Source organism: Gopherus evgoodei, chromosome 7 (genome assembly GCF_007399415.2).
Source record: "Gopherus evgoodei ecotype Sinaloan lineage chromosome 7, rGopEvg1_v1.p, whole genome shotgun sequence".
NCBI classification, from domain to species: Eukaryota; Metazoa; Chordata; order Testudines; family Testudinidae; genus Gopherus; species Gopherus evgoodei.
Genome location: NC_044328.1, coordinates 84,645,258 through 84,671,782, shown reverse-complemented (window position 1 = coordinate 84,671,782; position 26,525 = coordinate 84,645,258). Strand labels below are relative to the sequence as shown.

At 43.0% G+C, this 26,525-nt stretch overlaps 1 protein-coding gene across 9 annotated transcripts in view; it reads left to right on the top strand.

Annotated features, from left to right (window-relative positions):
* DOCK3 (dedicator of cytokinesis 3) overlaps positions 1–26,525 on the top strand; it is a 612,097-nt gene that overhangs the window by 225,508 nt on the left and 360,064 nt on the right. For all 9 annotated transcript variants that reach the window (XM_030569027.1, XM_030569026.1, XM_030569028.1 and 6 more), the window contains exon 6: positions 3,334–3,482. In XM_030569027.1, coding sequence (XP_030424887.1) covers positions 3,334–3,482 — 149 coding nt within the window. The remainder of the gene's footprint in view (positions 1–3,333; positions 3,483–26,525) is intronic.

Below are 26,525 nucleotides of genomic sequence, written 5' to 3'. Positions count from 1 at the left end.
AGGGGACAAGGAGCAGGGGGGGTTGGATGGGTGGGGGATTCTGAGGGGGGCAGTGGGTCCTGGGAGGGTGTTGTCAGGGGACAAGGAGCAGGGGGGTTGGATGGGTCAGGGGTTATGAGGGGGGCAGTCAGGGGGCGGGAAGTGGGAGGGGGCGGATAGGGGGTGGGCTGTTTGGGAAAACACAGCCTTCCCTACCCGGGTGTAGTGTATTAAATTTCTCCCCATAGGAATGTGCTACTTACAGTGTACTACTCACGGCTGCCAGTCCTGGTGCTCCGCAAGTAGCACGTTCTTACTGGGAGAAATTTAATACACTACACCAGCGGACAAAACCCCAGACTGGTGGCGGACTGAGTGGCTCAGCCCACCGCCAGTCTGGAGTTCCGGCCGCCGGCTCCTGCCAGCTGGGGTCTCGGCTGCCGGCCCCACTCAGCCCGCAGCGGGCCTGGGGTTCCATTCACACAGGCCAGCAGCGGTCTGAGTGGGGGCGGCAGCTGGGAACTCAGCCATCGTGCCAGTAAAAATTGGCTTGCGTGCCTCAGGTTGCCGATCCCTGGACTAAAAGTTTTCTCGGGTATAGTAAACCTCTTCCTACAACCTCAACTTCCTACCCACATGTGGAACCTAAACTTACTATTGAAGGACTGACTAGGCCTCGCTTCAAACCCCTGGCCACCTGTTCGCTGACATTCCTGTCAATGAAAACAGCCTTCCTGATAGCAATTACCTTGGCCAGGAAAATTGCAGAGATAGCAAACCTAATGGTGCATCTCCCCATATGATAATTTTTCCAGAAAAGGTTACACTCAGTCAGCCTTCAAAATTCATCTCAAAGGCAACCTCACAATTTCACATGAATCAACTGATTCACCTTCCTATCTTCTACCCCAAGCCTCACCAGGACAAAAAGGAGGCTATATTGTATAACTTAGATGTTATACAATTAATTAGATCCCCCATTCCATTGGCTCTTTGTTCCCCCATTCCCATTTTCCCCCATAGTAGGGTCCCCCAATCTCTCCCGCACCACGAGTTCTGAGTGCTCCACATTATCTCCTCACCCTATACCAGCATCCTCCATTCTCTCCTCTATGTCAGGGTTCTGTGTCCCCATATCCCTCTCTCCCTCATTCTCCATCCCATGCCAGGCACTGTTTGTTTCCCACCATGTTTTGTCTGGGTGATAAGTCATTCAGGATGTCATCATGTGAAACTCTTCAGAGAATGAGCAGAGTTCAGATAAGGTATTGTTATGTTGAAAGTCATTAATGAGTGCCATTAGTTTATTCCTTATAGACAATTGCGGAGTGCTTGAAACTGTGGTTGTGCTAATCAGATGGCAGGGACTCCATGTGTCTCCTGTTTTCTGGTTTATCCAAAAATTAATAGAATTCTGGCTACTGATACCTAGAACAGTCTTTGACATTTTTGAATTTATCGGATAGGACATTCAAAAGTTACTGTGTTACAGACTGACAGAAAAATACTATCAAGTGGGTAGTAAGGTCTTCACAAGCTCGGCCAAAAAATTTAGCATCTCGTGTCAAATCTTTTCTTCATGACATTATTTTAACAGTGGATTTACACAGACTCTTCAGACTTCCCATATGGTTAAATGATAGAAATATTTTGTTTTAGACTACTTCTAAATATTTTTTTAAATGATTAATAGTATTTTTTCCTGTATTCTTCCCCTAGTTTGAGGATTGCACTGGGGCTGAGACAAGATGTGTGTCTAGAATTATGCCTACAGTGAAGCAGCAATGCACATGTTCAGAGACAGAAACTTAGAAGCCTATGGAACTTTTACAGCCAAAAATTTACATGTTGGTTGAGTTTAGTCAGGCAGCAGCTGAATGGCAGTTTTGTGGATCTCAGTGGTGCTTACATTGAGACAGACACCTGAGTCCGTTTATTGATATGTCCCCATCAATATGTGTTGCCTGTATTTGTTGCAGGCACTGTGAAGAATTATTTTGTTGTGATTTATTATTGCCTATGTTGGTACTGACTTAAATGTTTTTCATTCTTTTGATTGTGATAGACAAGTTTTGGGGACCTTTGCCTGTGTTTTTAGTTTATACTAGGTACTTCTATTAAATGCTGGACCTTAGTACCTTAAGAGTTACAGATGTCACTTTAAAAAATGTTTGGTGTGAGCTGAGCTCTGCTGCCAGCCAGTGAAGTCAATAGAAGTAGCATTCTGGAGCTATTGAAGTCAATGGCAAAACTCCCATTGACTTTAGTAGGGCCAGGATATCACCCTGGGAGTTTTACCATTGACTGTAAATGGAGCAGAATTAGACCAATGCTGAATACGTCTAAAAATCCTGCCTTATGTGCATCCCCACCTTAGGTGCCGAAATATAGGGTTAAGAGCCTTACTCTAGACTCCTACCCTTGAACTTTTTGGTCTATGTGCATAAAAGAGTTTACAGTAATTTTGTTTATGTACTAAAGGTCTAAATAACTTCTCATTGTTAAAAATGAAGAAAATTTATTTTACTATGAAGATTTTATGCCATTAAGAAAAAAAAATACAGTTTTTACTCCCTGATGCATATACTTACTTGTAAGTAGTCCGATTGAAGTCAATGGGATTCTACATGTAAGTAAAGTTATGTAACCGCTTAACTGTTTGCAGACAGCCTCCTACTATTGGCATTAAAAACAAACAATAATTATAATTTAGTGTATTATACATTTTAATCTAAAGATGCTATAGAGCAGTTTTTCAAATTACTTTTACAAAGACTGAACCTGATTTAAATCAATTATTGGGGGGGCAGGGGGAATCAAGTGATTTAAATTGGGTTGTTTTAAATTACTCCATCCTGAAGGTTAGGTACACTTTCAAGAGTAGGATTGAATTACATATCTATAAATTCATGGGTTTTTTCCTTCTCTTTCTGTGATTTAGGCTTCAGGCAAGAAAACAGTACCTAAAACTGCCTCGTGGTCCATGTACCTTTCTAGTACTGCTAAAATATTCAAGGCCACAGCAATTAACGTACAATTCAGTTTCAAGGTTTACAGTTGATTGCCTTTTTGTGGCCATAATACTTAAGCGGAAGCTATTGTAGAGTATTTTTTACTAGTTGAAGCAAAACAAACTGCAGAAAAAAGGAAATGGAATGACTGTGACAGCTTGGTGAAGGAATCTGGAGTTTGTATTTATTTATTTTCTGGAAGCATCATGACATTGATACATACATGGAGAAACGAATGATTCTTATGTGAGTTTTTTTTCTTGGATAATTGATGAAAATCTCACTTGATTTTTTTAATCTCTCTCCCCTCCCCCCCACTTACCACCAAAATGTACTTTTACAGAAGCATAAGATAGATCTTTTCTACAAACTGCGCCATGTGATGAATGAACTCATTGACCTGCGTAGACAGCTACTGTCAGGTCACTTGACACAGGATCAGGTACGAGAAGTCAAGAGACACCTTACAGTGCGACTGGACTGGGGTAATGAGTAAGTACAAGTATCATCTGAGTGCCATCTGTTTTAATTAATATGGATTTTTTTTGTGTAATGGAATTTGCAAACTGTTGAACTATCTTCTAGTTGTTGGCAACTGAAATCAAATATCACTTTTTACATTATGAGTTTACGACGTACCTTCTCCCCCATAGATATACATAATTAAAAATTCTAGAAATGTATGATTTGCTTCTACCATTCATTCCTTTCTGAAGAAGTCTGTATTTTTCAATGTGTTTTAGGCCTTATTGCTTAAGTTGTACAGTGAATATTAAATCTGAGGTAGTCTATACATTGTAATTCATCTGCATTATTATTAATATTACCATTTTGCCATTTGAAAAATAGTTACGGTCAGTGGAACAACTGTTCAGCTTTGTTGTTAGGCAACACTGTAGAATAGCCAGAACTGACACTGTCTGATCAAATGATTAACACTGTGGAATTGAGGATTATAATATTCAGATTTAATTTTGTTTTAGGTCTTGTAATCCATATAATTCTCTGCTGATGCTTTCTCAGATTTTGTGCACTGATCATCAGTCCTTTTGTAAAGAGGTGACCATGTGAATCTTCTTTTTATGGAGCCAAAGGGATTTATAGTAATTTAGAGTTGAATCTAGAATTATAATTAATTACTTAAAAAAAAACCTAGCCCTATCCCAGAATCGACTCTTGAAAAACAGCAAGTAGAAAGCTTAGCTTGCCTAGTTCTAAGGCAAAGTGCTGTGCACAGATATGTTATGCGTGGCATGCACATGACCTTTTCGGAGGAAATGTCACTCTCCTTAGGCCTACAACAACCTTTCTTCCACCAGGATGTGGGTATGTTATAATTAAAGTACAGAGTAAAATTCTGTGTAAGTTATCAAAAACAGAAAAAAGTCAATTTTTCCTCCCTAACTTACTCTAGTCATGTCCACATTCCTTGACCACCTGTGTCAGGACTCCCATGGAGAAGAGTACTGAAATGAACTGACAAAAACTCAACTGGTCCCTCTTGTTAAATTAATATATTATTCTCTTCTTAGTTGAAAAAGAGACTCTGAAAGATGTAGACTGAATTGGTTTTTAGTAAAAGTAAAACAAGTTTATTTAACAAAAGGACATAGGATTAAGTGATACCAAGTAAAAGGAATAAAGATTAAAAAGGGTTAATAGCAAACAAAAGTAAAAATACATTTCTAAGGCTAAAACTTATTTTCAGCAAGTTACAGTTTTTGCCTAAGCAGGCTTCTCACCTAAATTCAGGTCTCAAAAACTTCAACTCACTTGTTTGAAGGATACAACATTCCATGATTTCAAGAGCTCTGGCCCCTTTAATTTCTCAAGTGATGGATAATTATGAGGGTTCTATTTATAGTCCAGTAAACCTTTGAAATTTATTATTTTACAAGTAAGCCCAGACAAAGCTTCTCTCTCCTCCTGGGATGTAGATGTCATGCTGTCTTCCTAAAGTTCATTGTCCCTCCTTCAAGAGGCAGAAAGGCTTCTGTTGTTATTCCCTGCCTGTTTACTTCCCATCATACAGAAATGGGGCTTCCGTTGTTTTGATTCCATAATGCTTAATTTACATTGGAGACAGGTAGGTAGCTGTCTTCCCTCCTGGCAGGGAGAAAACCTATACAGGTCTGTCGCATCTTACGTGCATTTAACATACGCGATTTCAGCTTTGTGCGGTTGGGAGAAAGGAAAAAAAACAACAGGCGATTCCATCAGCGTGAGACGCGAATCTGCTGTTCCCACTAAAATATTTTTTTGGGGGGACTTGACAGCAACAGCATATCTTTAGGCCTGTGATAAGGGTCTCCCCTATAGTAACCCTGGAGGATTGGCAAAAAAAAAAAAAATGTTTAAATAGTGTATCTGCCCTGGAGTGAGTGTGAGATGGGAGAAGAGAATCTGCTGTTCCCATTACAGTACTCAGTCCCCCTGTGCCTCTCATACTGTGCACATCTCACCATGCTGAGTGAGATTCTGCTGTGCCTGTACTGTTTAAAAAGACAATACGTATTTTCGTACTGTATAACATGGCCTCTAAACGCAAGCCACCTACTTCTTCTGGTGCTCAACGAAAGAAACAGCAATGTGCTCCAACGCTGGAGCTAAAACTGGCCGTGTTGGACTTATTGAGAGACTTTATGTCCATCACCAATGTGGCGCGTAAATACGGCCGCAATTAATCTAGCATCTGTGCCATCAAGATTCGAGAGACAGTGCTCCAGTAACTGCTAAGGTGACGAGCCAAGTGTGTGATAAGACTTTAGTGAAGACTGAAAAGGCATTAAACTTATGGCTGGAAGACACGAACCATAAACGTGTGCCTATCAACGGCAACATGTTGCAGGAAAAGTCTCTTAGCATCTATGTGCTGTTCAAACCTCCCACCGAAGAGGGACAGCCTTCTGATAAGAGGGAATTCAAAGCCAGCCAAGACTGGCTTAAGAGTTTTAGGAACCACTTCAACCTCAAAAATGTGCAGACTACTGGTGAAGCTGCATCTGCCAATGAGGACGCAGCAAAAGCCTACCCCGAACAATTAAAGAAAATCATAGAGGAAAGGGGCTATCTTTCAGAACAAGTTTTTAATGCTGACGAGACTGGGCTCTTCTGGAAAAAACGCCCACCTGCACTTAGGTTTCAAAATCAGAAAGACAAGCCCCTGGCTTCAAAGCACCTAAAGACTGTGTGACTGTGTTGCTTTGTGGCAATGCGGCTGAGCATTTAATAAAGCCGAGCTTGCTCTACAGGGCTGCAAATCCCTGTGCACTAAAAGGTAAGAACAAAAATCTCCTGCCTGTGTTCTGGCAATCAAATAAAAAGGCTTGGGTGACAGCAGCATTATTTCTGGATTGGTTCCACAAATGTTTCATTCTGGAGGTCAGGCAGTACCTTGAAGAAAAAGGACTTGACTTTAAAGTGTTGCTGATTGTAGACAATGCTCCTGGCCATCCTGCCGCACTCTGGTTTGCGCATAACAATGTTGAAGTCGTCTTTCTCCCCCCCAATACCACCTCCATCCTTCAACCTCTCGACCAAGGCTTCATTAGCTGTTTCAAGGCCACGTACATGAGGCTTACATTCTCACGGATCCTTACTGCTATGGATGCTGATCTCAATGTTAATGTGATGAAGTGTTGGAAGTCCTTCAACATTGCTGATTGCATCACTTATATTAAACAGGCAATGGATGTAGTCAAGCCTGAAACAGTTAATGCATGTTGGTGAAACCTATGGGAAGACTGTGTGAGTGATTTTAAGGGTTTCCCGACCATTGATAAAGAAGTGCAAGTCATTGTTCATGTGGCCAGGCCAGTGGGTGGTGATGGCTTCGTCGACATCCTCGAGGAAGAAATTGAGGAATTAATTGAGGGCCATAGAGAAATATTGACTAACGAAGAGTTAGAGGAACTGATAAAATCATCTACAGAAGACGAAGATGATGACGAACAGGAGAAGCCAGCAACTTGGAATCTTCATAAATTTTCTGAAGTGTTCCAAGCAGCAAAACACTTGAATGATTTAATTTCTGAATATGATCCCTCTATGGAACGAAGCCTCATAATCACACATAGTATTATGGATGATTTGAGACCATACAAAGAAATGTTTGAGGAGCTCAAGAGACAACAGCGACAGTTGCCAATCACCATGTTTTTAAAGAAAAAACAACCAGCAGCAGCAGAGCCTATACAATCAACTTCTCAAGCTGAACCAGAGCCAATCACTTCGTCTACGACTTGCTCTCCGTCACCCAAGCCTGGCCCATCGTCTCCTGGATTGACATCAAGCCCTGACGACTCAATAATAGTGTTGTCAGGGGAAGAGGAAGACTAATCATTGGAGTGTGTACAGTACAAGACTGGTGACTATTCAGGTTTACAGAACATGAAAAGGTGGAAGTACGCATACCAACTGTAAGAGTCCAATCAATTGAGATGAGCTATCATCAGCAGGAGAAAAAAAACCTTTGAAGTGATAATTGAGATGACCCATAGAAGGCGTGAGGAGAACTTAACATAGGGAAATAGATTCAATTAGTGTAATGACCCAACCATTCCAAGTCTCTGTTTAAGCCTAAGTTAATTGTATCTAATTTGTTTTAGTTCCTTTTATTTACTGCCTCTTTCGGCATAGTTGTATTTCACTAACTTTATACCATAAGCATGCTTGATTGCAAACTTTAGTCTTACTTCTTCACTTTGTCACTTAAAGTAAAAGCAATCAATATGAATGCAACCCATTTCTTACATAAGAGGATTACCCGTGATGTAAGCTCTGCCTGTCAATATATTGCTCAAAGCTGTATCACTTATAGTTCACTTTGTTTTTATATACATTTTAATCATATTAGATTCCATCACATTCCCCATTTTACTGCTATATTTGGCACATCATATAATATATTAATTTGAATGATTTTTAATTCATTTACCTATTCACAGACAGGAAAAAAGGGGTGTCTGTTTAGCTGCACAAGCAATAAACACTTGTGAAAGGCTGCAGCAACTCTAAGTTTCCTCACACTTGAAGAAAGCTAGACCTTGTGGGGTTTTATTCTTTTAGACCTCCATTGTTTCTTTTTTCTCAAATGCCTTAATCTGTGGGCAGTTCTTAAATGTAGTAACGCATAATTTTGTGGCCTTAGTTACTACATATGCTTAGGGTCCAAATCCTTCCTGGCTGGTTAAGGCCATTAGGGAAGAACTGGATACTGTCAAAATCTCCTCGAGGAAGATCAGGTCGCTGGATTCTTTAAGGAAGGTGTTGTACAACTATCACTCAAAAAAATGTTTGATATTCACAATCTGGCTAACCATTGTCCAGTAGCTGATCTTTCCTTTCTAGTTAGAATTGTTAATGTTATAATAGACACCTCTTAACATATCTGGTTGCCTCAGATCTCCTTGATGCTTGTCAGTCTGGTTACAAATCTGAGTATGGCATGGAAACTGCATTGGCAGCATTGGTACATTATCACCTTCTGGCCATAGATATATATCAGATGTCCATATTGATATTGTGAGATCTATCCACTACCTTTGATATTGTTGATCACAAGATGTTGTTGACTCACCCGCATATGCGGGGGTAGAAGAAAGGTTGACCTTCAGTGACTTTGGTTTTCTCTCTCTGAGAGATCCCAGGTGATAATTTCGGACAGTTGCTCTTTTGCTGCAAGGGTACTCTCATTTGGAGTTCCTTAGGGGCCTCTTGCCCCCTCTCTTGTTCAGTAGATGAGAGGATTAGTGAGGTAGCATGAGCTCTGGTGTTTTCAGTATGCTTATGACTCCTTGTTTGTTTGTTTTTATTGTATTCAGTCCATCCACTCCTGTTAAAGACCGTATTTAGTAGAAATGGGTCAGGATAAGCTGGATAGATAAGATGGTAGACCTAGATAAGACTGAGGTTATATAGGTAGGTTGGGGGAATCAGCTAGGGGACATGGTGAAGATTTATTTTTGTCACTTTAATTGAGGGGTATATTTGCCACTTGGTGCTAATATTCACATTCTAGGGGGGATTGTTGGGCCCCCAGTTGCTTAGACAATAACTATTGCTTTGTTTTACAGTATCATCTAAACTGAAAGAACAGGTCTATTGTGCTAGGCACTGTATAAACGCATAGTAAAAGACAGTGTGAGCCTTGAAGATCTTACAATCTAAAAAAGGCAAGATTAAGGGTTTGAAACTATTCTAATTTATCTGGAACTTAACCAGTACTGTAATCTCTTGTGTCACTTTAACCAAAGTTCATATCATATTTGATATTCAATATAATATTAAATAAAAATATTTAAACCTACAAGCTAGTTTAAAGCTTCTTGTCTTTTTGTCTAAGAAACTTTTCACTACTTCTTTGGGTGATGGTTCCTATATATATTGCACACATGGGATATGCATGCGCACCATGGACCCAAATCCAGAATTTTTTAGTAATTGCTGTCCGTTGGTCCACGTGTGGCATAGCTTTCCTCATACTCTGAACTAAAGGTGTAAGGGATGGTGCAGACAAACACTTCTCCAGTCCCTTCTTACCGCTGCATGGTCCAAGTCGGAATCTTTTGTGTCCTCAGCTCCTTTTGCTACTGCATCATTTCTGAGAATATATTGCAAGTGTTTGTTTTCTGTATTTTCTCCTTTTTAGACTCGAGTATAGTGTAGTTAAATAGTTTCCTCCTCCTCTTCTCCTTCTTGTTGATTCTGATATGAATGCATCTTGTACTGCAGCTCAAATGCTTGCTGGTAAACAATTCTGTTGTGCTACATGTGGCTTGACTTTAACATCCATGCCCTGAATGTTCTGAAACTTTATTCATTTGTTCAGTGTATGAGCAGGGAGAGGTACTCATGTAGTTCCAGCATTTGTCTGGTAAATGTTGGCTAGCACTCAAAAGGTGTTTAAGTTTGAAGACACTGACTCCTTAAAGAGTTTGATGATGATATAACTGAGTATATGCTATCATTACTGGAGGAACTTCAGACATGGGGGCATGCCTAGTCTCCTACATTCAAGTTCTGGGATCGTTTTCTCCAGGTTGTGCAGATCTAAATGTCCGTGCAGAGAGATTGTGATTGGAAAGTTCACCTGCAAACAGCATGCCATGCTTCCATAATTCTTAACTACAGATAAGCCCAGCTATCCCTGGTGGATATCAGTCTCCGTTTGTGATATGTGAAATCTCCCTGAAAAAATACACAGTGCATTTGAATCAAGGGAATTTGCTGTGCATCAGATTACTAGTTCTTGTATTGGAATGTGCCATCAAAGACTCAAAGGCAGTACTGGGATTATAGGACTGACAAGAAAGATGCTATCCTTTGTCAGGTGGACCCTCAAAAGACTGGTCCTGAGTGAATATGCAAAAGATATGAGAGAAAGATGTGACCTAACAAGAAATAGTGAAGACAAAGTCCACAAAAAAATCCTTGCCTCTGCACTGAAATGAATGAAAAGTGTGTTACAGCATTTAATAACCTTGTCATCAAAAATATGACAAACACAGTTGACCCTGAATCACATCCAGAAATGCTTACCAATGTATCAGTTGGACTTCAGGGAACATCAGATGTACAAAAAATAGCCGATGTTGGCAAAGAAGAAATGGAAAGATTTGTGAGAGGTCCTTTTGTTTCTGAGGGGACATGAAGCTTCTTCAACCCAGTCAAGACGACCAAATTTTAGTCTGACAAGGGAGGGACAATTACAGCAGCTGTCAGTCCAGAAATTGTTTTCCCTAGAACCCTGTTTGTAGCAAGATGCAGAGAAGTTTCAGTGTACACACATTAACAAGATGTAACTCTGTGTCATCCCTATTTGGTATTGGGGAGAAAAAAATCCAAGTTTGATATTGTCAAAGTAAAGGAAGCTTACTGCCTCAGAGATCTTGCCAAATTGGGAGAGAATGATGGATAATTGCAATTTCTTCAACGAGGAAGTTGGTAGCAGTGCTGCATGACAGAGTGAGAGAGAAAAGGAGAACCACAAATACCAGAATTGCTTGTGCCTTAATCTGGCCATCAAAAAGGTCAAATCGCAAGCCAAACTCCCACCATGTGAGGACAGTTTTGAAGAGCATATCAAAAAAGCATCTGGACAAATAGAAATTTGGATGTCTTTGCATGTAGGTAAATCAGATATTAGATCACCATTCCAATATGGATGGGAAAACCTGTATGATGAGCTACTTCCTGTACTCTTCAAGGGATGAATGGCATCTGAGCTTCTACAAGACCTTACTTGTGCCTGTATGGGTAGGAGGGCACTGAACAGTCAACTGTATCTGTAGTCTGAACAATCTTCCCTGCAGAGCACTGTGTATATGACAAGATAGTGAAGACTCTGGTTACCCACAGGCTCTTGACAGAGATCATAATGATGAATAATATGATGATAATGCTGTTAACTAGAAATGTCACCAGTGGTATTACATTTCAATGATACCAGTACAAATTTTGATTATTAGATTTTGTTTTACCCTTTAGATTGTCATAGTGATGGTTTGAGGTCACAAAGAAATCCAATTTTATGTCTTGAAATAATATGTACAGTCATTAAGAAACAGAAATGAATGCAAATATTTCATTTGCAATGATAGTTTTAGCATGTTGATGTTATTGTTCATCTCCATTTCTGTGGTAAAGGCACCTCTTGACAGCTCTATATCATGTCTCTCTTTAAGTACACATAAGCTTTCAAATGATGTGCATGTGTTTAGAGGGGGTACATTAAGTCAGTGGTGTCTGCCACTCACCTACTTCGTCTGGAAAATTCCAGTATCTTCATGTAGAACATCTTGTCCCATACTACTTTATGTAAGACATTTTGGACCATACAGTGAACAGCTGCCAGCTTAGCTTCAGACAGCAACATATTTCTGCAAATTATTTTCTGTGGGTCTCCTCTGATCCTTTGGCCAACTTTGCACAGCTCCATGCTCTTTCCATCAGCATTTTTAACTGTCTGCAGTAGTGTCCATTTTTAATTTAGAGCAGAATGTAAAGTCTGTTCACAATTCATGATGGTTCTGCCCTTGTTTAGTAGTTTTCACAATTCAGCAGTATAAAAGTATTTGACTCGTTTGGTATGCCAGTCAAAAGTAGGTCAATCAAAACAGTTGTGCACATCTCCATACCAGTGCTTGATTATTCCATATACCACAGTGATACGGGTGGTAAGATTACTTCATATGTGAAACGCTCTCTGTGCAACTGTCAGTCATATGCTTGATCAGGTCTTAGGGCATTATAACATTTTTGTTGGTTCACTTAAAAGATTTATACCTCACTTTGTATCCTCAACATACCACTTGAATGGATCAGCTTCTTTAATACAAAACGAGTATTTTGTTAGCTATTACTTTTAGTTATATATGTTGATTGGATTTTCTATTTCAGATAGACATCATGCTCTGAAGTATTTGCAGTATTTTATGATGAGGTTCCCTAAGGGATGAAAAATCCTCAAATTTGAAGGAGTCTATGACATAATGCCTGTAGCATAGCTTTAATTTTCTAATATCGTTTCTTAAATCTGAATTGACACCTGTTAGATTTCTTTATCTACTAAAAACATTATATCTTGTCATACTGTATCAACTAGTATAGCTTGATCTATGGCATCTCTATTACCAATTTATAGGCACAGATGAGGAAGTAACTTCACAGCTTAATAAGAATTTGGGATTAGGTCTAGCTAATTAGCTGTTATAGTATAGCAACCTACATCTCCTCTGTAGTATCTGCTCTTCTATATCTTTTAAAGGCTTAGATGTAAGTTTTGACAAGATTGCAGCCTGTTTGTGGATGTCTATAATGTTGTTGTTAATAAAGTCCATATTTTCTGTATCATTGCTACAGAAGGAACATTTGAAGAGGCTTCAAAATAAATCAGCTCCCCAAATCATGTAAAAATGTAGGAAGGCCTTATTCTGGAGTTATATAGAAGAACTTTGCAGAAACCTGTAGATCACTACTGATCATCTCAGAATACTCATGATGGGCTGGATATTCATACCTTTATATTAAGTTGTACCTCACTCTACAGCTAGTTCCACTAATTTTAGTGAGGCTACTTATAGTATAAAGTTTTCCAACCTGAGGATGGCTATCCCAATCTAGCCCTATAATTCATGAGAGAGGTCAGAAGAATAGAAATGTGAATTTGGCATTCAAAATTAGTATGGCTGAGGAGATGGATAATGAGTCTGGCTCAGTAAATTGCCAGGCAAATTGCCTGGATATCTACATAGTACAAATGAGACATAGTTGGTGAGGCAATATCTTTCATTGGTCTGACTTCTGTTGGTGAGAGAGACAAGCTTTTGAACTTACACTGAACTTTTTATTAGGTCTGGAAATGTACTCAGAGCGTCACAGCTAAATACAAGGTGGAATAGATTGTTTAGCGTAAGTAGTTAACACATTTCAAGGGACCATTTAAGGTGAAGTGGACTGTGTGACAGGTTTTCACCCCTGGGGTGCAGTCTGAGAACCAAGAGAACCGCTGCACCCTTCTAAGACACACAACTGGGCTGGCCCTGCTTTTCCTGCTCTGTTGGAGACACAACCAGCCTCACCAGGCTCTGTTTGTGATGGGTTGGATCACAGAAACCCCCTTGGGAACTGCCAGCCAATGTGCCAAGATTACTTCTTCCCCTGCTTTCCCTGCCAGCCTGGGACTCCAGCACCCTGTCTTGTTGAGCCAGACACACCAGTCTGCTCCAGCTCCGACCCAGGCTCTGAACCTAACAGCTGTAAGCTTAAACTGAAAGCAACTTACAGAAGTGTTCCTGTCTCTAACATTCAGATGCCCAACTCCCAGTGGGGTCCAAACCCCAAATAAATCCGTTTTACCCTGTATAAAGATTATACAGGGTAAACTCAAACTTTTCGACCTCTGTAACACTGATAGAGAGGTATGCACAGCTGTTTCCTTCCCCCCCCGATATTAATACATACTCTGGGTTAATTAATAAGTAAAAAGTGATTTTATTAAATACAGAAAGTAGGATTTAAGTAATAGCAGACAGAACAAAGTGAATTACCAAGTAAAATAAAATATGCAAGTCTGAGTCTAATACAGTAAGAAAACTGAGCACAGATAAAAACCTCATCCTTAGAGGAATTCCACTAAGCTTCCTTTTACAGACTAATCTCCTTCTAGTCTGGGTCCAGCAATCCCTCACACCTCCTATAGTTACTGTCCTTTGTTCCAGTTTATTTCAGGTATCCTTGTGGGTGGAGAGGCTATCTCTTTACCCAGCTGAAGACAAAATGGAGGGGTCTCCCAGGAATTTAAGTAGACTTTCTCTTGTAGGTGGAGCCCCCTCCTTTCTGCTATGCAAAGTGCAGCTCCACGATTGAGTTTTGAAGTCACATGGGCAAGTCACATGTCCAGGCATGACTGAGTTTCTTACCAACTGTCAAGGTTCCTTCCCAACTCTGTACTCTAGGGTACAGACATGGGGATCTGCATGAAATACCCTCTAATCTTATTTCAACCAGTTTAGGTTAAAAACTCCCCAAGGCACAATTTCTCTCTTATACCTTGGATTAAGTAATGCTGCCACCACCAAGTGATTTAAACAAACATTTAGGGAGGGCCACTTGGAGCCCTATCTTCCCCAAATACAGGCTTTGTCTGTCTGTTCTGTGTGCTCGGACAGGTCTCTCTGTGCTGGTCAGCACCCACTGAATTCATATGGATAGAGACCGGGTTGGCAGGCCCCCAGCCTGAGTCTTCTACCACTTTGCCATATTGTCTGCTGGACAATTCAAGCCAGGAACAAGTTGCAGTCTGTCAAGGAAGCTAGCTGACCTGACTACCCTGCGCTCCTCTGGGCCTATTTATAGGTAATGAACGGTCCTGTGATGTTACAGGGGATTACTGTTGTGTACGTGAGTAGCAGCACCTAGGGACTGTGCCTGAGATCAAGGCCCCCCCCCCGGTGTCAGGCACTGTACATATACATGGCGAGAGACCATCCTGTCCCGGAACCGTTTGCCATCTAAATCAGAGGTGGCCCCTCCCCTGCTGTCCCCCATCCCCCGCAGCCTCAGCTCACCACGCCACCAGTGCTCTGGGTGGTGGGGCTGCGAGCTCCTGCAGGGCAGTGTTGCTGTGAGAGCTGCTGCCTGCTCTGGTGCTCTAGACTGCGCGGTGGCACGGCTGCCAGTCCTGGTGCTCTGAGAGGCATGGTAAGAGGGTGGGGAGGGTTGGATAAGGGGCAGCGGGTTGCCGGGGGGGCAGTCAGGGGCCAGGGGCTTAAGCTAGAGAGAAGTCACGGCCCCATGCCTGCCAGGGACAGAGAACTCTAGGGCTGCAGGCTGCGGGCGCCAGTGTTCTCTGTCCCCGGCAGGCGCTGGGCCCGCCTAGTGCCCAGCAGGGGAGAGAAGCTGGGGCCCCACTCCTGTTGGGGACAGATTACTCCAGGGCTGCGGGCGCCAGTGTTCTCTGTCCTCGCGGCTTCTCTCTGGATTCCTATGTTATGTAATATTAAATATGATGTTTTTCATATTATTTAATGTACAAATACAAAATAAGCCTTGAAAAATTGTTGGCGCCCGCCACACTCTTCTGAAAACGAATGTGTTACTGGGCTGCGGGCGCCAGTGTTCTCTGTCCTCGCGGCTTCTCTCCGGCTTCTCATGTCATGTCACCTGGTCACATGCCCTTGATGAGTCATAGTAGCCATTACTTACAGGCTGGCTGGAGCATTCTCAGTAAGGCTCACCATGTGGAGGATAAGCTTCTCCTAAGGCCTATATTTTTTTTTAATGTCACATTACCCTGAATAGGCCCTTCACAACCGGCTGTCTAGACTGGAAGCCTTTTGCCTAGTGGGTGTTACCCAGGTGTAACCACATTTGAAATACAGATACATAGTTTTCATAACTTCAGATACAAAAATGATACATGCATACAAATAAGATAGTCATATTCTACAAATCATAACTTTTCCAGACACCTGACAAGACATTTTTATATGAATTGCATAATAATTATATCATAATCATACAACTATGAAGAATATGGGGTGCAATGTCACAGCTTCTTAACATGATATAAGTCCATCTACCATACCACAAAAAAAAAAAAATAAAAATAAAAAAAAAAAGAGCCATGCAGAAAAAGCATTAGTACTCTTTTGGAGGGGTTGGCCAGTAGATCCCTAGGGTTCAGATTTTACCCCACACATCACAAAAATCTCCTCTCTATAAAGTAGTGTCGTGAAAACCTCTATGGAAATCTATGGCATGCAAGGAGCATGGTCTCCCCACAGTATAATCTCCACCTGTTCTGCTAGGTCCATGGCCCTCCATATCTATCAGAGTAAGTAGACAAGATTTGCTCCTAAAAGAGAATTTAATCTCTTTGACATTGTTGGCAGTAATAAAATAATATTTTTAAAAAGTAAATGCATAACTAAGTTAGATTGGATGCCATAATAAAGTACTTGAACTTCTGTAAACTGTGCATTATCATCTAGAACAAAGAACACAAAATTCAGTTTTGGTTCAGGTAAACTAATACCAGTTCCTTAAAGATTGATTTAGCATAGAATAACATTGAATAGGGCCATGCAATTTTAGTAAGTTTCTCTCAAATAGTTTCAGCCAGGAGAGTAAAATATCTCACCTTCTGTCCACTTCCCTGTCCAGTGCTGTTAAAAAGTCAGACTAATAGAGAATAAAGTTTTGGGAAGACATAGTAACATGGTACAATGGGAATACAGTGAAAGCATTGTTTTACTTTTTGACATGTGCTTATGTAAAAAACTGTACCATACTGAAATGATAAAGGACAAAGTGCCAGTTAAGAACTCAGATATTGAGTTTAGGAGCATTTCAATAAATATGTGCTAGCTGTGGCAAAGCTCCAACCTTGTCTCCCATGGGACCCGTGCTTCCAGGCGGTTTATGCTAGCCTCAGAGGCTCATTGCGACCCTCCATGTAGCCCTTCTCTCTCTAGAGCCAGGGTTACAGTCTACTGAGCCCTTTTCATCATAAGCCAGCAAGGAAGTTGGTGAGAGAACTCCCAATCTCTGCTGTCCCTATGGGATTGTTCAAGAACAGTTTAGCCTCCTGTCCTGACAGGGGTCTGTCTTCCCTTCCAGGAGGTGTTTCTGTAGTGGCAGGTTGTGGGGAACTTGGGCCCGCTCTCTACTCCGGGTTCCGGCCCAGGGACCCTAATGGCAGCAGCTATTGGCAGCCAACCTTTCACTGCTAGGGCTGCTACACTTCCCTGATCCACTTCCCCACAGTTCTCCCACTTCTTTCTCTTAATGCCTTCTTCACCCTTACCTTAGGGCTCTGTAACAGTGCATAGACTCACCCAGCAGCACCTCCTGCTCATCATCTCGGGGAATTAGCCTCTAGAATACCCTCAGTTAGCCGGTGTCTCACTTTGCCACTGGCCCCGTGTCCCTCCCGGAACCTGAGTGAACCTTTCACTGTGTGCTGCCCCCTGGCAGTACCCTCACTGTTTCTCCAGGTCTCCCCACTCAGCGGAACACCCACCCACTACCCCCACCTCGCCTCAGTCATAGGCTACTGCCAGTCACCAACTCACCCCCACGCACTGGGGCAGACTAGAATGTAAGCCACTCATCATAGGCAAGGTTGGGTCTGGACCTGCTGCCTCTACCTATTGCTGGGCTGCCCCTTTGCAATCCCAGTACTTGTCTTAGGCCCTCAGTTAGGCCCGCAGCCTGGGGGTTTTCCGGACTGGAGCTCCCCAGCTCCTCTAGCCTTCCTCCAGCCCTACTCCGCTCCCTGTACCCTGCTCAGCTCCCTAGCAGCCAGGCCATTCTCTCTCTACAAGCAGAGAGAGTGTTTGGGCTTCTGGCTCGCAACCTCTTATAGGAACCAGCTGAGCCTGATTGGGATGTGGCTCTTGCTGTTACTGCCTTCCCCAATCAGCCCAGGCTTTGCTTCACAGCCTCAGCCCTCTCCCAGGGCTGGCTTTAACCCTTCCAGGGCTGGAGCGGGTGACCACCCCACTACACCCCCCCCAAACCCTCACCCTTGGGTATAGGGGGGTTTCTCGGCTTGGTCTCCCCAAAGTTGACCCTCCAGGGCTGCCACTCTCCTCTCGGCTGCTTCCCAACCTCAGCTCATCTCCCGAGCGTGCACCTCCGCCTTCTGGCTAGCCAACTCCGTGGCCTCCAGGTGAACCCAGAGGTCGGGGTCCCCCAGGCCCTCCTTCTCCAGGGCCTCAATCCATTTAGTTTGTTTTTCCTGGACCGCCTAGACTCCAGCCTCGTGCTGGGCCCACTCCATCTGGGTTTCCCCCTTGGCGACTGGCTTAGCGACGGTCTGGGTCCCCGTCCTTCGGGGTCCCGGCCTTCTCTGCCTCGGCCTCTGTCACCTTTACCGGGTCCTGTGCGGCCCCTTCCGGGCCTCCAGGCACTTCCTTCGCCCAACCCTCAACTCCTGTGAGGGGGCAGTGCCTCCTACTGTGTCCTGGGATATGGCAGCCCCTTCAGGCTCCCTGCCTCTTTGCTGCCTTAGCTCCTCAGTCCTTCTCAGGTCCCACTCTTCCACCAGGGTAGACCTGGACCCTCCAACTTGGGCCTGGGCATGCTCACTGCGTGTGGCCCTTCTGCCCAGAGGCCCAATATATTGGCAGCTGCTCAGGTTCCCTCACCCAGCGGACTGTCCCCGGGACTTGCCCCTGTCTCTCTCCTGGGTGAGGCGCCCAGCCCCCGCCCCAGTAGGGACAATCCCTCTTTATATGTTGTGACAAAGTTCCTCCTCTACCTTGGTGGGTCCTGCGCTTATTGGCAGATTTGCTCACCTCAGTGATCTCCCCCACAGTCTGGATCAACTCCTCCTGTGTCTGATCAGGAGTTGGGAGGTTTGGGGGGAACCCGGGCCCGCCCTCTACTCCAGGTTCCAGCCCAGGGCCCTAAGGATTTGCAGCTGTCTATAGTTCCTCTTGTAACAGCTGTGTGACAGCTACACCTCCCTGGGCTACTTCCCCAAGCCTTCTCCAAACACCTTCTTTATCCTCACCACAACAACTTCCTCCTGGTGTCTGATAACATTTGTACTCCTTAGTCCTCCAGCAGCACACCCTCTCACTCTCAGCTCCTTGCGCCTCTTGCTCCCAGCTCCTCACATGCACTTCCTCTCCTCTGGCTCCTCCCCATCTGACTGGAGAGAGCTCCTTTTAAAACCCAGGTGCCCTGATTAGCCTGCCTTGATTGGCTGCAGGTGTTCTAATCAGGCTGTCTGCCTTAATTGGTTCTAGCAAGTTCCTGACTACTCTAGTGCAGACCCTGCTCTGGTCACTCAGGGAACAGAAAACTACTCATCCAGTGACCAGTATATTTGCTCTCTACCAGACTCCTGTAACTCACTGGCCTGGGTCTGTCACAATGTCCTCGCCTTAAACAGGCATAACATGTCCGGCGCTCGGCCACAGGTCCTGGTCCCAGCTCTCCGCCTCTCCCATCCGTCTCCACCACTCCTCTGGAACTCCTTCCTGAGGAGGTTTACCAAGGCCCACTATTTCTGTACCAGCTGGCCCAACTCTTCCTGGAGAGCCTCTTGCACCTCCCACAATCCCTCCTGGGCCTCCTGGATTCCCTGCAGGTCATCAGCCCCCTTCCGCTATGGTGCTGACACCGGGGCCCAGCCAGGGATGGCACCTGGGGTCTCAGCATAAAACATCCCAGCATACCCAGGATCCATCATCCCTCCTTCCAGCTGCAGTGTCCAGGCAATAGTCCCACAGTCCTTTTCCCTGCCCCTTGTATCAGGAGTGGACTGTCCGTGCCTGCATTCTCCACCACTAATGTAACGGGGCAGCGACTCACCCCTGCGGCACCTCCTGTCGGTCATCCTGGGAATTAGCTCTTCGACCCAGGAGCGCCCTCTGCCGGCTTGAGTCCCGCTTGCCACTGGGTCCCAAGTCCCTCTTTGACCCTGGTGCCCCTTTCAGACCAGGGTACTGCCTCCTGCAGTACCCCGCAGTCTGAAAGAGGCACTGGGGTGCTGGCCCCTACAGTACCCCAGAGTCTGAAAGGAGCACTGGGGTCCAAGAGGGACTCAGGACCCAGCAGGAAGCACCGTGACACCACTGATTTCCTGAGAAAACTACAATGCATTGGTGACCTTTCAGAAAACACTATCCTAGCCACCATGGATGTAGAGGCTCTCTACACAAACATCCCACACACAGATGGAATACAAGCTGTCAGGAACAGTATCCCTGATGATGCCACAGCACAACTGGTTGCCGAGCTCTGTGCCTTTATCCTCACACACAACTATTTCAAATTTGATGACAATATATATCTCCAGATCAGTGGCACCGCTATAGGCACCCGCATGGCCTCACAATATGCCAATATTTTTATGGCCGACCTGGAACAACGCTTCCTCAGCTCTCGTCCACTCACGCCCCTTCTCTACCTACGCTACATTGATGACATCTTCATCATCTGGACCCATGGGAAGGAGACTCTGGAAAAATTCGACCACGATTTCAATAGCTTCCACCCCACCATCAGCCTCAGCCTGGACCAATCTACACAGGAGGTCCACTTCCTAGACACCACGGTGCAAATAAGTGATGGTCACATTAACACCACCTTCTACCAAAAACCTACTGACCACTATGCCTACTTTCATGCCTCCAGCTTCCATCCCAGGCACACCACACGATCCATTGTCTACAGCCAAGCACTGAGGTACAACTGCATCTGCTCTAACCCCTGAAACAGAGACCAGCACCTACAAAATCTCCACCAAGCATTCTCAAATCTACATTACCCGCACGAGGAAATAAGGAAATAAATCAACAGAGCCAGACATGTACCCAGAAGCCTCCTACTGCAAGACAAACCCAAGAAAGAAACCAATAGGACTCCATTGGTCATCACATACAGTCCCCAGCTAAAACCCCTCCAATGCATCATCAGGGATCTACAACCCATCCTGGACAATGATCCCACACTTTCACAGGCCTTGGGTGGCAGGCCAGTCCTCGCCCACAGACAACCTGCCAACCTGAAGCATATTCTCACCAGTAACTGCACACCGCACCATAGTAACTCTAGCTCAGGAACCAATCCATGCAACAAACCTTTATGCCAACTCTGCCCACATATCTACACCAGCGACACCATCACAGGACCTAACCAGATCAACCACACCATCACCGGTTCATTCACCTGTACGTCCACCAATGTAATGTACGCCATCATATGCCAGCAATGCCCCTCTGCTATATACATTGGCCAAACTGGACAGTCTCTACGGAAGAGGATAAATGGACACAAATCAGATATTAGGAATGGCAATATACAAAAACCTGTAGGAGAATACTTCAACCTCCCTGGCCACACAGTAGCTGATCTTAAGGTGGCCATCCTGCAGCAAAAAAAACTTCAGGACCAGACTTCAAAGAGAAATTGCTGAGCTTCAGTTCATCTGCAAATTTGACACCATCAGCTCAGGATTAAACAAAGACTGTGAATGGCTTGCCAGCTACAAAACCAGTTTCTCCTCCATTGGTTTTCACACCTCAACTGCTAGAACAGGGCCTCATCCTCCCTGATTGAACTGACCTTGTTATCTCTAGCTTGCTTCTTGCTTGCATATATATACCTGCCCCTGGAAATTTCCACTACATGCATCCGACTAAGTGAGTATTCACCCACGAAAGCGCATGCTTCAAAACGTCTGTTAGTCTATAAGGTGCCACAGGATTCTTTGCTGCTTTTATCAACGTCAGGGAGCTAAAAGCGGTCTGCCTTGCTTGCCAGACATTCCAGGCCCATGTGGAGGGCAGATGTGTATCTGAATTGACTGACGACACCACAGCACTGTTTTATTTAAACAGATAGGGTGATGCTCACTTCTCTCCCCTGTGCCAGAAAGCTCTCAAGCTTTGGGACTTCTGCATCACCCATTCAATACATCTAGAGGCATCATACTTTCCAGGTTCCCAGAATGAACTGGCCGATTGTCTCAGCAGGTCATTTTACAATCATGAGTGGTCCTTCTGCCTGGACGTTGTGATCAACATCTTCCAGTGTTGGGGGTTTCCTCAAATAGATTTATTTGTGACAAAGAACAACAGGAAATGTCACCAGTGTTGCTCCTTCCTGAATCACAGCCCAGGCTCATTCACAGTTTTCTCCTCTCTTGGAAGGACCTATCTACTATATACTTTCCCACCCTTCCCGCTTGTGCACAAAATACTGCTCAAAGTCAGAAGGGAGTATCATTGATCTTAATAGCATCAGCATGGCCTCACCAGCATTGGTTTACCACCCTTCTAGACCTGTCAGTGCACATGCCAATAACCCTGCCACTGGTCCCAGACTTGATCACCCAGGACCACAGCCACCTCCAGCATCCCAATCTGCAGTCTCTCCATCTCACAGCATGGAAACGCCATGGCTGACCCCTCAGAGCTCACATGCTTAGACCCTGTTAGAGAGGTCCTTCTTTGCAGCAGGAAACCATCCACTAGGGCCACCTATCTGGCCAAGTGGAAAAGGAACATGCCATTTGAGCATTACCAAAGCACTCCCCCTTACAGTCATCAATTCCCTTTATTCTGGACTATTTGCTGCATCTAAAAAAGCAGGGTCTGCCGGTATCATCAATAAAAGTGCACCTGGTCGCTATCTCAGCTTTCCACCTCAGTTTGGCTGGTCACTGAGTTTTCGCAAACCCCATGGTGGGCTGTTTCCTCAAGGGATTAGATAGAATGTACACTCAAGTAAAACAGCCAGCTCCCTCATGGGATCTTAACCTTGTGCTCTCTAGATTGATGGGACCTTCTTTCAAACCCTTAGTAACAGCCTCCCTCCTTTATCTTTCCTGGAAATTAGTGTTCTTGGTAATTATAACTTCAGCTAGGCAGGCGTCTGAGCTTAGGGCCTTAACCCAGGAACCCCTGTACACAGTCTTCTTTAAGGACAAGATGCAGTTGCAACTGCACCCAGCCTTCCTCCCGAAAGTAGTTTCGCAATTCCATGTGAACCAGGACATTTTTCTTCCTATGTTCTTTCCTAAGTTGCACACTAGCAGCAGGGAACGTATGCTCCACTCCGTGGATGTCAGACAAGCATTAGCATTCTACATTGAAAGAACAAAGCCATTTTGAAAATCAACGCAACTCTTCACTGCAATTGCCAGTATATGAAGGGGCTTCCAGTCTCATTCCAAAGGATCTCTTCTTGTATCATGTCCTGTGTCTGGATGGGATGTGATTTGTCAAAGATACCTGCCCCCGCACTGACAGCACACTACACAAGGGTGCAGGCATCTTCAGTGGCGTTCTTGGCTCAAGTTCCTCTCTGGATGGATTTGATTTAAATCAAATTGATTTAAATCATTAGTCAGGAAGACTTGATTTAATCATGGATTTCTACATAAAAGTGCATTCTTGTTGGTTGTTATAACCTTAATACATATTCTTCAGAACTCAGAGATAGATGTAGGTTTCATTTTTAGAATGTACACACTATACATTTTTAAAGTAATTTCTTTTGAAAACTTTTCAGATTAGTTTTACAGCTATATAAGAAAATGAATGATCGCTTGGTTATTTCATTTACCAAAGGTAATTGAAGCAGAGATTTATGAAGTCATTGGGAGGTGAACAGTCTCCAATTCAACAGGTTAATCATTAATATTTGGATGATTTTCTTGCCATGCTGTAGTAGGAGAAGAACATCACCAGGCAGATATTTAAATTGTTTTATTTAACTAAAACAACAAAGTTATATATTCTTGATTTTTAAAATTTTAACAAAAGAGGCATATGAATTTTTGAATTTAGTAAAACATTCAAGTTTTTTAAAATCAGGTGTGTTTTTGTTAAAATTGTTTTTAAAATAGTCAAATGAAATATTTTTAAAAAATAATTAAATCGACTGTCAGCCAGGTCAACATGAGAAACTTAAAATATTGGCTTCTGCAGCTAACTCAGTCATCTTCACCTTCATTTTCCTGTTTGTTCTAATCTGGAAAAGAAAAACAAGCTTTCCTGCTTTTTCAGGTCCCAAACAATTTCTCAATTTCGAATGAATTAGACCAAAGGAAGAAAATATTCTTTCTACACTGGCGGAAGAAGCTAATAAGAAGCTACTGCTGTTAAAAGTGAGATTATCACTTCAGCAGTCTCTGAATCCAAGTCCTTACATGACTTCCACCAGTTCACTGGTGTGATTTTCTTTAAAACATCATCAGCAAACATATATTTTTGAATGGTTCACCCTTATCTCTGAAGTTAATTTGGAATGAATTGGTCCAAAGGAAGAAAATATTCTTTCTACTGCTGTTAAAAGTGAAATTATCACTTCAACAGTTTCTGAATCCAGGTGCTTAAGTGGCTTCCACCAGTTCACTAATGTGACTTTCTTTAAAACATCATCAGCAAACATATATTTCTTGAATGGTTCACCCTTAGTTCTAAAGTTTATTATAGTTGGCATTATAGGGGGGTGATTGCTGGATGTCCATATCATAGCCAACCCCTCTTCTTGAGCAGTTAAGGTTTGACCCTGGTACCGAGTATTGAGAGTGTTTGCAAGAAAATGAGCTGGAGATAGTGCTTGTCCCATTTGTTCTTTCAATGCTTGTAATGTAACTCTGTCATTGCATATTTCTCTTTTTAAGATCTCACTCAGTTCCTTCCAAATTTCAACAATGTCAGCAATAAAACAGCTATTTCTCTGCATTTTGTTCAAGGCTACAGAAATAGGCTTCAGGGTACTAGTGTGTGTTCAACATTTCTCTTAAGCCCAATGTTGAGAAGCTGTGACAGTGCCATCTATTTTTTTCACAATTTTGTTCACAAACTGTCATCAGATTAGGCCAGTTCTTGATATAGTGCTCAAAACAGTCCACTACTGAGTTCCATCGCACGTCTTGTGGGAGAGTTAGCTTGGTTGCACCTAGTTTTTTTCAGAGTAGCTGCTTCAAAGTGGTTGTTATGGAAGTATTTTGCTATTTCAGCAACATTAGCCTTTATTTCTGGAATTCTGAAGTCTTTGGCTTGGAGGTGCATCAAATGAGCACTGCAACTGTAGGTTATTAATTTGGGACTCTCTTCTGAATAATTTCTTCTCATCTTGGATATATTTGCAGCGTTGTCTGTGACCAAGCTGCATACTAGACATTTGAATTTTTTTTCAAGGTTTGTTATAGCTTTTACTGCTACTTCTTGTAAGTATTCTGCTGTGTATGCATTTCCTGATGTATCAATTGTTTCTGTAAGGAAGACATTTTCTTCTTCTGTTGTCATAGAAGCACATACAACAGGACCATTGTGGACATTGCTCCACCCATCAAGACTCAGGTTAACAATTTCACCCTCTAGACCTTTTGCACACTGCTCAATTTCTCTTTCATACACTTCATCCAGCGATTTGCGTGTGACATCTGCTCTATTGGGTGGACCGTATCCTGGTCTTAATGACTGAACCATGTTAATGAAGTGTGGGTTCTCAATCATACGAAAAGGAGTTTGTTGCATAAACAAACCAGGCAATTTTTTCATCAATTACCTCTTTTTGTAATCTGCTGGTTCTTATCACAAACTTATTGATGGTTGTTTCTGGATGAAGGAATTTTATTTTTCTTTTTGCTACAGGTGATAGACTGTGGCTATGTGACATACATGATGTGACTTAAACACTATAATTGGCAGATAACTCTGCAATTATAAAAAATGATGGTGATCTAGAAGGTGGATAATCTTCAGAATCCTGTATATTGAGGATGGATTCTCCTAAACAAAATAAGTCAATGTAGTTATTTAATTAGTATTACCATACTGCTCATTTAGTATTACTCATTTCATTCACTGACACTCAGTACTATTTAAAAGGTGAAAGTGTAAAAGGAAGATCTGCCTATTTCAGCTATTTATTTTTTATCTCAATTGCATCTAAAATGATAGTACCATAGAGTAACAACTGTATTTTTTGCTCAAACATGAGAATTTAAGAATAGATCAGAAGGAAGACAGACAGTCCTTAAGAAAGAAGTATGAAATAAAAAAAATTTATCAGCCTGAAGATCCTGCATGTTCAGACGTGTTCCTTTCATCATCTTCAACGCAGCTTCCTTCTGAGAAGGAACACTTCTCATGATGTTGTTTCATTCTGGCAAGCAGGCCTTGCATTTCTTTGTTGCAATGTTTCTATTATGCACGCATGCCTGTCTTACCCACAGGTAGAGGAACTTCATTAAAATATTCCCAAACTAGATCTCTTTCAAAGCCTGCTGCAATTTTAGGTTTTTCCTTCTAGTGAGAGAATGGTATGGTAGATCTTAAATCAATGAAGGCCACACTCAGAAAGACCTCAAGACTTTTGGAATGTGCTGCTCAAACAGTTTCACTTTTGTTTCTACTGCCTGTCCCTCCCTTCTCCCATTTATCTCCAAACTTCTTCTCTTTGTTCAGATCTATTCTGCCCCCAATAATCCTCTATTCATTGAACTTTTTGAAACTTTGCACTTTTAAAGAAAGGTAAGGGATTGACTCTGTGTACACAAAT